The sequence below is a fragment of the Pyrus communis genome, chromosome 7 (assembly GCF_963583255.1).
Source record: "Pyrus communis chromosome 7, drPyrComm1.1, whole genome shotgun sequence".
NCBI classification, from domain to species: Eukaryota; Viridiplantae; Streptophyta; class Magnoliopsida; order Rosales; family Rosaceae; genus Pyrus; species Pyrus communis.
Window position 1 is genome coordinate 11,488,153 of NC_084809.1, and position 11,413 is coordinate 11,499,565.

Here is an 11,413-nt window from a genome sequence, read left to right on the forward strand (position 1 = left end):
GTATAGGCCATAGAGAGTTGTCTTTGAGTACCTTCATCTTCACACAACTTGTTAAACTCATAGGATGTGAATTCACCCCATCTTTCACTTCTGAGGCATTTTACTCTAAAACCACTATGTAGCTCTACCATAGATTTGAATTGTCTAAAACAATTCAATGCATCTGACTTGTATCTAAGAAAGTAAACCCACATCATTCTTGTGCAGTCATTTACAAGAAGCATAAAATACTTGTTACCAGCAATGGACTCATTTTGCATAGGCCCACATAAGTCCACATGAACTAAATCCAGGGGATTGCTTGCTTTCCATGCCTGATTCTTTGGAAACCACTCTTTATGCTGCTTTCCAAGCTGACAACCTTCACAGACTTCATCAACTTCTTCTAAGTATGGAAGTCCATGCACCATTTCCTTCTCTTTGATTTGTTTTAAACCCCTTAGATGCAAATGGCCTAGCCTTTTGTGCCAGGTCCAACTAGAGTGAGACATACTTGCTTTCAGAGTTATATGATCATTAGGTAATAGTGCTAAATGATAGCATCTATTCCTCTTCATTTCTACTTTAATCACTAGGCATTCCAGGGAAGGACCATAAAAAATGCTACACATTTTACCTCCAAACAACAAGTAATACCCATGCTCATCCATCTATCCCACACTTAGTAAGTTCTCCTTCAACCTAAGTAGATACATTACTTCTTTGATGTACTTTCTGCCTTTGCTAGTATCAATTACTAGAGTGCCCATTCCAACTACATTCATAAGCTCACCAGTTGGCATTTGTACTTTGCCTATCACATTTGTCCTTATATCAACCAGTAGCTTCTCATTTCCAGTCATGTGGTTGATGTAACCACTGTAAATATACCATTCACCATTGACAACTGATCCAGAGATTGTGCTATTGGCAAAGAATAAGTTCCCTGTCACCTCTACTTGATTAGCATTGTTTGCCTTTTGCATTGGTTTGCCTGCAGTGCACTTTCTAGCCCAGTGTCCAAACTTTTCACAATTGTAGCATTTAGGCTTCCCCTTATATCACCAAGGTGAAATTTAGAGCATACCCTACACTGTGGTTGTGTAATTGCCTGAATAATTGATTGTGATGAATATGCATTTTGTGCAGGACTAGCAAGAAATTTCTATTGAAACTTGGGTTTTGAATCTCATTTCTTACCCTTAGAATTCCGATTCTTCTAGAACTGAGAAGGACTAGATTGAGCTCCACTTCTATTTTGCCCTTTTGGACTCACTGAGAGAGATGTAAATGCTTTCATAGTAGTATCAACAGTGTGTAGATCAAACCATTGTTCTTGGCTCTTTAAGATTGCAATTACCTCCTGCAATTCTACAGTCTCCATACATTTTGTATTTTCTATAACCAAACAAATAGGATCATACGGTTTACTTAGACTAATCAAAACCTTTTGCACAAGTCTCTCATTAGACAGAGATCCACCAAATGTTTTCATCTGATTAATCAATTCATTCAGCCTTATAAGATAACTAGATAGAGATTCATCATCTCGCATCCTATCATATTCAAATTCTCATCTAAGATTTTGAAGTTTTATTGATCAAACCTGATCACCACTGTGGTCTTCTACATACAACAGATCTCATGCCATCTTAGCTGAATCAACGTTGGAAATCCAAGGGAATATCTGGTAAAAGACTGCATTTTGTATGATTCCTAGAGCCTTTGCATCCTTCATGAACACATTGGTCATTTCTTCATCAACTTCATCTTCCGATGACCCTTCAGCTTTCTTCTTCTTCTTCTTTGAATTAGGGGTTGTAATCCCCTTTTCTACCAGATTCCATAACCCAAGAGATTTGAATATCGTTACCATCTTAATCCTCCAGAACTCGTAGTTCTCACCGGAGAAAATTGGAGTTCTCATCTCCGAGCTTCCAGATCCAAACATCTTGGTCTGAATGTTGATTTCTCTTCTCAGATGATAACGGGACTCCGACGACCTTCACCAAGCTTCGAGTGAGCTTCACCGAGCTTCACAGGTTTACTCCCAGGCTCAGATGATCAAACCTGGCTCTGAGGCCATGCTAGTGTTCTTGATTTATCTGAGTTATGCGATATGGAGATAGAGAGAGGATTGAAGGATGCAAAAGGAATGAATGTTCTTCTTCTCTCTTATAGAAATTGCAGAGAGGAATATATTTCTCTTAATGGAAAATTTTAGCACACACACGTGCATTTCATGACTGTTAGCCTTAGCTGGATCCACACACATCACATTTGATCTCAGCCACACATCTAGCTAATTTATAGGGTCACTACACATGGCTATTTTAGCCTTACATATTGTAGCCTCACACTTGTCATTCTAAAAGACTAAGTGCATACACAATTAATCATTCAAGACTTCTTATTTACTAATCAGCTCATTACTTACAATTCTACAGTTTTATACTCCTTTTCTGTGCATGTCTTCGCACGCTAGCTATTTCTTTTCGTCTTGAACGCTTAATTATTGCATCGATTGATTGAGTACGCGGGACATAGGACGGCTGAATAATATTACGAACATGCCAATTCTAATAAAGGGGTCTTACTCATGGAAGATGGTAAGATCAACTGATCCTTTAAGTCGACGTGTGTGACGTGTCCAGATTAGCCCTTCTGATCACGGCTGTTGTTTTACCATATTTCAGCAAGAAAGGCCGTGGAAGTAGGAGTTGCTGTGATTGTTGTCTCGAACCGTGGAGGCCGCCAACTCGATTGTACTCCTCCCACTATTTCTGTCCTGGATGAGTGCAACTCTATCAACTGCTGCTTCATCATTTCTTTTTTCCTGTTACGAATTCAATTGGAAAGTTGTATGATAAGGTGTTCAGGTGGTTCATGCTGTTGGAGGAAAATTTCCTGTACTTTTCGATGGAGAAGGCGAGGGAAGGCGTGTTCAAGGCGTTAACCCTCGGTGCACAAACTGTTCTCGTAAGAATCATAACCATCCACCACTGTTTAACCCTTAAAACTAGTTCTACTTCTGTTGTTCCTGGCCTTATTGATACATACGTGAGAAATTGCAAATGTCGACGCAGGTTGGAAGGCTGGTTATCTACGGCCTTGCAGCAGGCGGAGAACGGGGAGTGAGGTGGGTGATCGAAATGCTCGAGGATGAGTTTGAGCTGACAATGGCCCTTGCTTGCTGTCCTAGCGTCAAAGATATTACCAGGAGCCATGTGAGAACACTAAGTGATCATAAACTCTTTGACCAAAGAAAAAAAGATCATAAACCCAACTCCACGCTTTAGTTCTCAACTTTTGGGAGAAATTGCAAATTGTAAACCAGCTAACGCAACTCAAATTGTTTCTTTTTTTTTTTTTTTTTTTTTTTTTTTTTTGGACGAGACAAGTGATTCAAACTTTGAATAATTTTTTGCAAAAATGATCTTTGAATGATTTTGATCACACTGTTTGTACGGTAAAAATACGTTAATCTTAAGTGGGATTTTCCCATGGAAAGGACACTAAGTACAAAAAGAAAATAATTTGGTCACACCAAAAAAAAATAAAAATAAAAAAATAAGTCAGAAAATTGCAAATACTTTCACACTCAATCTTCACTTATAAACACTAACAAATCCCCAAGAATTTATACACTTGTAGAGCAGCAGAGAGATGGATCTTATTTCTTCAGAGCCCCCTGTAGCACAAGCACTCCGGTAAATGTAGATTCACCTTTTTGCCCCGGAAAAAAGGTGATATCATGTACTAAGCTCATAGTTCTTCCGCCAAAAATTATTTGAACAGTGCATGTAAAGTTTACCGTGTTATTAAGGACTAATACGTCTAAATGTCAACTTAACTGTGGGATTTGAGGGGGCAAGAGCGGCTCAACTATTTCCTCCCGAGAACACCCCCGAAGATCTGATATTGTTGCTACGGATTACCAACAGAGTTACTCTTGTTTACACCTTGAAGGTCCATAGGAGAATTTGCCATACTACCGACTGAGCCGTGCGTTTGAGAGCTTAGCTGTGGGCTTGCGGGACAAGCCTCTGGATTACCAGCACTCATGGCATGCATTGCCCCTGAGCTCAGCTGTGGACTCATCGGAGTTCTTTGGCTCATTTGCTGTGGGCTAGCCTGCTGATGCAGCTGCTGCTGTTGCTGCTGGCTCTGGTGGGCCAGTTGTGAAATTCCCGAGGGAGAGCCCACCTGCTGCGGTGAAACAACAGCCTGCAGTGGTGAAGTCGTTTCTTGCTGCTGCTGTTGCAATTGCTGCTGCTGCTGCTGCTGCTGCTGTTGTAATTGCTGTTGCTGCAACTGCTGCTGCTGCATTTGTTGTTGCTGAAACTGTTGCTGCTGCTGCTGCGGATTCATGTACATATTTGTCCCTGCCATCCCCGCCATCAGCTTCGGTGGACCCATGGGCCCCACTCCTGGCGTCTGTTGCATCGGACTCATATTACCTCGGTTCAGAGTCTGACCCAACATTGAGAAACCAGCAGATCCCGGATGCATCTGTCTGCCTCCTGACATCCCAGCTATGCCTGACTGAGGACTGCCTAACATGCCGCCTCGGTTATTTTGCAACCTTAATTTTGATGCTATGAGAGCAGCGTGTGTTAATCTTCCGGCTTGATATTGCTGGGTTAAATTGCTAATATTTGAACCCTGGCTTAAATTCATTGGATTCTGACCCACATTACCCATTCCAGAAATAGGCGTCATGGGCGCAGATCCCATTCCCCTTGCAGCTCCCATGCCCATGGTGTTTCCAACTCCGGAAAGCCCAACCATGTTATTGCCCATAGCTGTTCCAAGTCCCATCGTCATTGTTCTCTGCATTTGCGGACTCTGTTGCTGCTGCTGATGCTGTTGCTGCCGCTGATGCTGTTGCTGTAAAAGCTGATATTGCTGCAAGGGGGTAAGCTTATTACTCCCCATGGGTAATTGCATGTTGGAATTCTGTCCAAACTGTGAAAGCGAATTTGCTGCTAGCAGCATTGATCTCTGGAGCTGGGGATTCTGCTGTTGGATCAATGAGTGTTGGCTTTGCTGATGCTGTGGCTGCTGTTGTTGCTGCTGCTGTAGTTGTTGCTGCTGCTGCTGCTGCTGTTGGTGTTGCTGCTGCTGCTGCTGGAGTGATGGTTGTGACTCAAGCTGTTGTTGGCGTTGAGGCATCGAATTCCCAGCCATGAGCCCTTGAGACATCTGTAAAGCCTGAGGGTTTCCAGGAGGCAACATCCTTGTGCTTGGTAGAAGATTGTGGGATGAAGTTAAGGATGAATTACCGCCATTAACTGACTTTGCAACCTCATTGGACGGCTGGCCTGAAACTGAATCTGCATATTGTTGCATATCAGCTGCTGAGTTGTTACGGGGCAGCCCAGCAGCATTTGATTGATTGCTTGGGGCAACAGTCATGCGGGTTGGCTTTAATTGGATGTGATCATCCACAACATAACCATCCTTCACCATCTGAATAAGAAGATAACATAAATCACAAACTAAAAGTGTAATTTAAACTCTTAGTTAACTTCAAGACCATTAAAAACATACCAGCGAACAGAACTGTGCTGCAAGCAAATCCGCCATGTGCTGTTACAGGAATGAGTTTAGATATATAAGTCAGTACAACAGAAAACACAAGGAATGGTAAATAGTGAAGGTTATCCCAACAGAGATTCCAGTCCAGCTCTTTTACATAACCAAAGTTACTAAAAGTTGTTTAATACGATCCGATCAGCTATATGATAACAAATTACTGTGAATGCCGCACCGAGCTCCACAATGCAGAATATTTTAGGACATATATGGTGACAAATTTTGTGCAACCAATGGCAGAAAATGGTAAGAAAGATTAATCAAAGAATATACAAGCAGGAAAATCCCACAAGCCAATAGCAGATTTGAAGGGGCAAAAAGAAGTCTGAAACAGGAATGTGAAAATGATATCAAATAAAGAGCAAAAATGCTAAAAAAAAAAGTAAAAAAATCAGAAACCACAAAAGACAAGTATTTGTGTAAATTTATATTTTGAGAAAATGAATCGTCAGTAAGATAGGATGACAACATAATTTGTTAATTGCCTCAACTATGTCTGGTAACACTCAGTTCAATCAAACAGATGATCACCTCAGACAGCAAAGTTTAACTTGTACAATAACACTTACAGTATTGGACAATGTAGGAAGATGTTCCTCGGCAGACAAAAAATCACCATCTTCTACTTCGCCATAGTACATTGCTACAGTACCATCATTTGGTCTCTCTGACACAATCAACCTAGTTCGTTGCTTGGGAAGATAAACAACATTTCCTGCCGAGTCAAAAGTACACTTTAGAATCATAGGCAAGACAGGGATTCTACTAGATATATATCCAAACCAAAATATCTGGCCCAGATTTTGAATAAACATATTAAAACAAAGGGCATGTATCTGATTGATAGGATATACTGCACCTTGAACAATATGCTCTTCCTTCTCAAAATTCAAAATTCTAATTTTGCAGATATTCATGCTTCCACCAACAAGTGACTTCGACAAACATCTCTCACATGAATCATCTTTGAAATCCTCGTTATTGGAACCATTTGAGAGGCAGGCTCGAAGATGTTGATCTGGGAATGTATTTGGCTTCCTGATGTGGTAATCATCAACCTTATTCTTTTTTTTGTTGAGCTGATACCTGAAACAACACCCGGTTGAAAACAACGAATCTGTTATTGGTATATAATTGATAAGTCTTTCGCCACCAAAGATAAGATCTAAGAAATTTGTCCTGAAATTTTTGCAAGTTAGAAAACACTGCGTGAGGGGAAAGTAGACAAAAACTAGGAGAGAAAATCATGTAGCCGGACTGTAGAGTCTACCATTATCTCCTTGAGTCGAAACTATTGCCTGATAAATGCTTACACAATTAAGGAACACACATTTAAAAATTTTCAACTTTCCATCCACCTTTCACATTCTTTTGTAGGTAGAGAGGGAAAATAAAGTGCTGGGGATATAGTGCAAAGAAATTTATATAAATTCAAAACTAGTACCATTATTACCCTATGATCAAAGGGTCAAAAATAGGGTTATACCTCATGGTCACTGCTTCAATTTTTGCGAATTTTTCAAGCATGGTTTGATCAGCGGAGGATGGAGTTCCAACAGAAGGACTGCCTGCATTTAGTGGAACACTTATATTACTAACGCTGGCAGGAGATCCAACACCAGTCATTGCTGAGGTCTTAGGGAGCGAGTTTGTTTTCCGTTTTGCAGCAGCTTGAGACTGGTGTTGCCGTTGCATAGACTCATTAGCACTGGAAGTCAAATATGAGGCTCCAATAGTAGGAACTGAGGTCATTGCTGCCTTCTCCTTCTGCGATGCCGCTAAAGCAGAAGTCACTGCAGCTGTTCCAAAGTGGGGTCTTACAGAACCAGTAGAAAACTCCCCTGACTTTGATGATAATGGGGATTGAACTAAAGCCCCAGAAGATACCCGAGGACTTTGAGCTGATTTTCTTTTTGGGAGTTGGTCATCCTTTCTTGCATCTTTCTCCATATTCTGACCAAGATTACTCCAGGATGGCTGAGAAAAATTAGATCTCATGAATGCATGCGGTGATAATCTTTGGTGAAGCCTTGATGGATCGAGATGGCTTGTGTCTCCTTCCATTATCGGCATATCAGTCTTAATCCCACTGAGCTCTGACCCGTCTATCTTACCTATATCAAACGGCTCTTCCTTGGCACCATATCTCATGTTTGGCTGTCCTACAGCAAATGGCATTGTCCCAGGGTCCTGACTCACCGCCCCATCAAACATCTGCTGGGAAAACTTCTGAATTCCTGTATTTGAAAACTGAATTCCTTTGGCCATTGCTTGCTGCTGCAAATAGTTATTCTTCCAGTTCATATCTGATCCATGCAAGCTATCCATATGTGGCCCTAGTTGCTGATGTTGCATTCCATCAAGGCCAACTGGAGTGGGTCTTTGCCTCTTATTAAACGTAGATAAGGGTGACATTTGGCCATCTTGATGCTCTCTCTTTCCATGAAGAGGGACATTACCATTCACATTGTCAGTATACGAGATCATCATGTCTTGCCCAACAGGGGACGGTGAGGCATTGACAACACTTCCTGATCCAGCGTCCTGCACACTTCTTGGGGTTCCGACCCCCATTTGATACCTTGATTGGTTTGGTGCTAAATGTGGTGCTGGAACAGAAGCATCGGTCATAAAACCCTTGGATCTTAGAGCCAACAAGTTATTTGTACTCATATTTTGATCGGTCAAATTTTCGTGGGCGTGTGGCGTCATATTGCCTGGAAGGGTTCCTGAATCTCCCAACCTACTGTTAGATCTTTCTGGAACTCTATCAATGCAAACTTTCTTCCCATGTGTCTTGCTATTAGATGCGACAGTTTCTGGCATCTGTCTCAACCTCTTTCTCCGGATACCAGTCAATGCCAAATCGAGCTGCAAACACAAAAATTGATATGATTAAAATGCATCAAATCATCCAGGTGAAGTACATCAACTAAACCTGAAACTTCATTACCTTTGTGGGAACTGGATTTTTACAGAGCCTGTCTAACTTGGGAGTTGGATCTAAATGAAGTTGTGGCTGCAAAGCTTTCAATATTTGGGACTCCACTTCCTGCAATTTAAAGTGAAGACTATATGTTGACATCACAACTCAAACATATTACAGAGAACTATTTGGAAAGGATGGGAGACATCTAGTTACATACCATCAGGTCACCATAAGCCCAAGAATTATCTGAGATCAGCGGGATATCCTTCACTACATTTTCCAATGACATTTTAAGGCATACTTTATTTGCAATGACAGATCCATTGGTAGAGGGACTACCAGGCCCTTGTTCAAAAGCACATTTGCGATAATCACGAATCTGTAAGAAATCACATATAACCAATTTTGAAAACAAAGTATAGCTAAATAATGTAAAAATTAGTTAATGTTTGTTGTCCTATTCCCATTTCGAAATACTTTTCTATTAGATTATTTCACTGTTCTTGCATAGGTAATCTTACGGAACAAGATAACTCACCTCACACACAAGTGTTCCATCGACATACTTGCAAGGTATATCATCTAGAATATCTCCAGGCAACCGGCCAGATTCAATTGCCTCCAAATATATTTGCAAATGGAAAAGGAAGAAAATCTTAGTACAAAAAAAAAAAAAAAAAAAAAAACTACAAAGCAAGAAATTCCAGATAGTAATTTCAATGCAGATGACAAGGAAGGAGTTGCAGGTGGCATAAAGTGACTTCTAAACTATTTAAATCAAATAACAAATTGATGAAGCGCCTTTTGAAAAAACCATTCTTTCTTCTTTTTCCTTTGTTTGGTTTTACACACTCATTGCACGTAATACATGCTCATCAATGGTCAAGTCCATCATTATAACAGTCGGTTTTCTGGAGTTAAATGAATCAACAAAACAGCGAAAACTTTATATCGAAATTTTAATGGAAGAGTTTTATGCCATACTATATTGCATGCAACAACTGATCTTCCAAAGAAAAATTGCAAAACATTCTGACCATAACTGGACACTCAAAAGAAATAAAGGGGGAAATTCAAATGACTAGACATTTACCGAAAAAAGAGTTTCTGACGTCCTATCATATGGGTGTAACAACTTTGGAACATCTTGATGTGTAGCTTGATGCGAAGTGTCATTCTGAAAATTCATAAATACAGAAGACCTTAAGAATAAGAAACAAGATTTTAAAAAGCCATGTTTCTGTCTTATCCAAAATTATATTTCTTTTTAACAAACCTCTGATGGTTTTCCAATAGAGTATCCATCTGGGAAGAGATTCAAAGTGAAGGAAACTTCGTTTTCTGTCAAAACAAAGGAAAGAAAAATCAAGATAAAAACAATGGCTAATCCCCAATCCCCTAAAAAAATTGTGACAAACCTGCAGATACGAGAAGCCCTTCAGAAGACATTGGTGGACCAGAAACCCCAGCCCCATTCTCACCCTGTACATACCATAAGAGAATCTAATTAGTCAAAAACAAGGATAGAATGCAAATGGCACATCAAACCCTCTACTCATTCTCCTTATTCAAGGGTTCTCAATCAAACTACAATGAAAGCTTTCTGCTTGCATATTCCATATCAGAATAAGTAAAAAGTAATGCTCATTTCTGTTTCAGTTGCAAGAAAGCAGGAAAATAATGTGGATTCTGTTCTGCGTCTCATTCCGTGCACCTTTTAAGTTGATCAAGGGCAGCAAAAGAATAACTCCATAGCCCTTGGGGGATTAAGAATTAACTGGATACGGATATAGCTTCAACATTCAACTCGAGGTGATGGATCAGAAATTTTTAATTTCAACAATTAATTTAAGTACCCATTTTGAAAACAAAGTGCTGGATCTAAAAATTTTGATCTCAACATCCACTTTCCACCCAAAAATAAATAATATTTAGCAGAATCGACCCAGATATTCAAATTCAGGCTCAACAAAACGCCTGGACACACTTTGTGAGCAAAACCCAAATGCCGAAAGATCGAAAATAGCTGTAAACCTTTATGTAAATTCTTCCCTTGTACATCTTGAACAGCCAAAAACACCCCAGTAAAGTAATCACACAAGCAAAGCAACAAATTAAACACTTCGCTAAATTACAGTAATAAATTAAGTTCAATTATCAGCAATTTCTTTTTCTCACATTGCCACTCATTTCCCCACATTTTCTCAGCAACCAAACAGCGAGAAATTCACCAATCTCAAAACTTTACCTCGAGCTTTCTGGGGACAGCTCGGGAGCTGCTGTTATTGGGAGTCTCCGACACGTCATCACCGGCAACGTCGGCCTCGGACTGCAGCGGCGGCTTCGGACGGAACCTAGTACCGGTCCTTGAAACCTTAAACGAAACACCCATGATTGGGTCGGAATTCTATTGAGTTTCTCAGAATTTGAATCCGAGGTAGTTGCTGGGATGCAGGAGAGCTCGGATCATGGGAAGTTAATTGGAGGACGATAAAATTTGGAAACAAACAAACAAAAATTAATGATAAATAAATAAAAACAGAGGAGAAGAAGAGAGAAACAAAAACCCTAATTGGAATCTGTGTCTGTAATTTAGTCAGTGTTGAATTTGACAGAAAATAGGGCAGAGAAAGAGAGAAACGGGTCGTACAAAGGTTGTGTTTTTTCTACTGTTAATATTGTCTGATTTGATTTTTATATGATTAGGATTTGGCAGGAAGATAAAACATCTCTCATTGGCTAGTGTCTATTTTTGTGTTTTACTTGTTTGCATTTTTCATTAAACAAAAAGGTACTGTTATCGGCACTCTTCTTTCTATTTTTAACACATCTTTTATACTTTTTATACATTATTTTAATTTATAATTGTCAAATCAAATAAATTAACAAAAAAATTTAAAATGAATA

General features: G+C 39.8%; 2 protein-coding genes across 2 annotated transcripts; both read right to left on the minus strand.

Moving 5' to 3' along the window:
• Positions 1-650: 650 nt before the first annotated feature.
• LOC137740559 (uncharacterized) lies at positions 651-1,534 on the minus strand. Its single transcript, XM_068480402.1, has 2 exons — positions 1,340-1,534; positions 651-1,034 (listed from the first exon to the last, which is right to left on the minus strand). Exons 1-2 carry the CDS (start codon positions 1,532-1,534, stop codon positions 651-653), a joined length of 579 nt encoding a protein of 192 aa, XP_068336503.1.
• A 2,018-nt stretch (positions 1,535-3,552) lies between these two features.
• Positions 3,553-11,190, minus strand: LOC137739684 (protein PHYTOCHROME-DEPENDENT LATE-FLOWERING-like). The gene is made up of 12 exons (XM_068479346.1): positions 10,755-11,190; positions 9,925-9,988; positions 9,783-9,847; positions 9,600-9,683; positions 9,045-9,125; positions 8,724-8,885; positions 8,531-8,629; positions 7,064-8,448; positions 6,437-6,663; positions 6,147-6,292; positions 5,533-5,571; positions 3,553-5,451 (listed from the first exon to the last, which is right to left on the minus strand). Exons 1-12 carry the CDS (start codon positions 10,896-10,898, stop codon positions 3,907-3,909), a joined length of 4,041 nt encoding a protein of 1,346 aa, XP_068335447.1. The 5' UTR covers positions 10,899-11,190; the 3' UTR covers positions 3,553-3,906.
• Positions 11,191-11,413: the final 223 nt, after the last annotated feature.

Excerpts from the sequence above, each read along its gene's own strand:
- LOC137740559 (XM_068480402.1), bottom strand. The coding sequence starts at position 1,534 with ATGCGAGATGATGAATCTCTATCTAGTTATCTTATAAGGCTGAATGAA. Across the intron at positions 1,035-1,339 it reads AGACTGTAGAATTGCAGGAG|GGGAAGCCTAAATGCTACAA; the intron begins GTAATTGCAATC and ends TGGTGATATAAG.
- LOC137739684 (XM_068479346.1), bottom strand. The coding sequence starts at position 10,898 with ATGGGTGTTTCGTTTAAGGTTTCAAGGACCGGTACTAGGTTCCGTCCG. Across the intron at positions 8,449-8,530 it reads AAAATCCAGTTCCCACAAAG|CTCGATTTGGCATTGACTGG; the intron begins GTAATGAAGTTT and ends TTGTGTTTGCAG. Across the intron at positions 5,572-6,146 it reads TTCCTACATTGTCCAATACT|CACATGGCGGATTTGCTTGC; the intron begins GTAAGTGTTATT and ends TTCCTGTAACAG.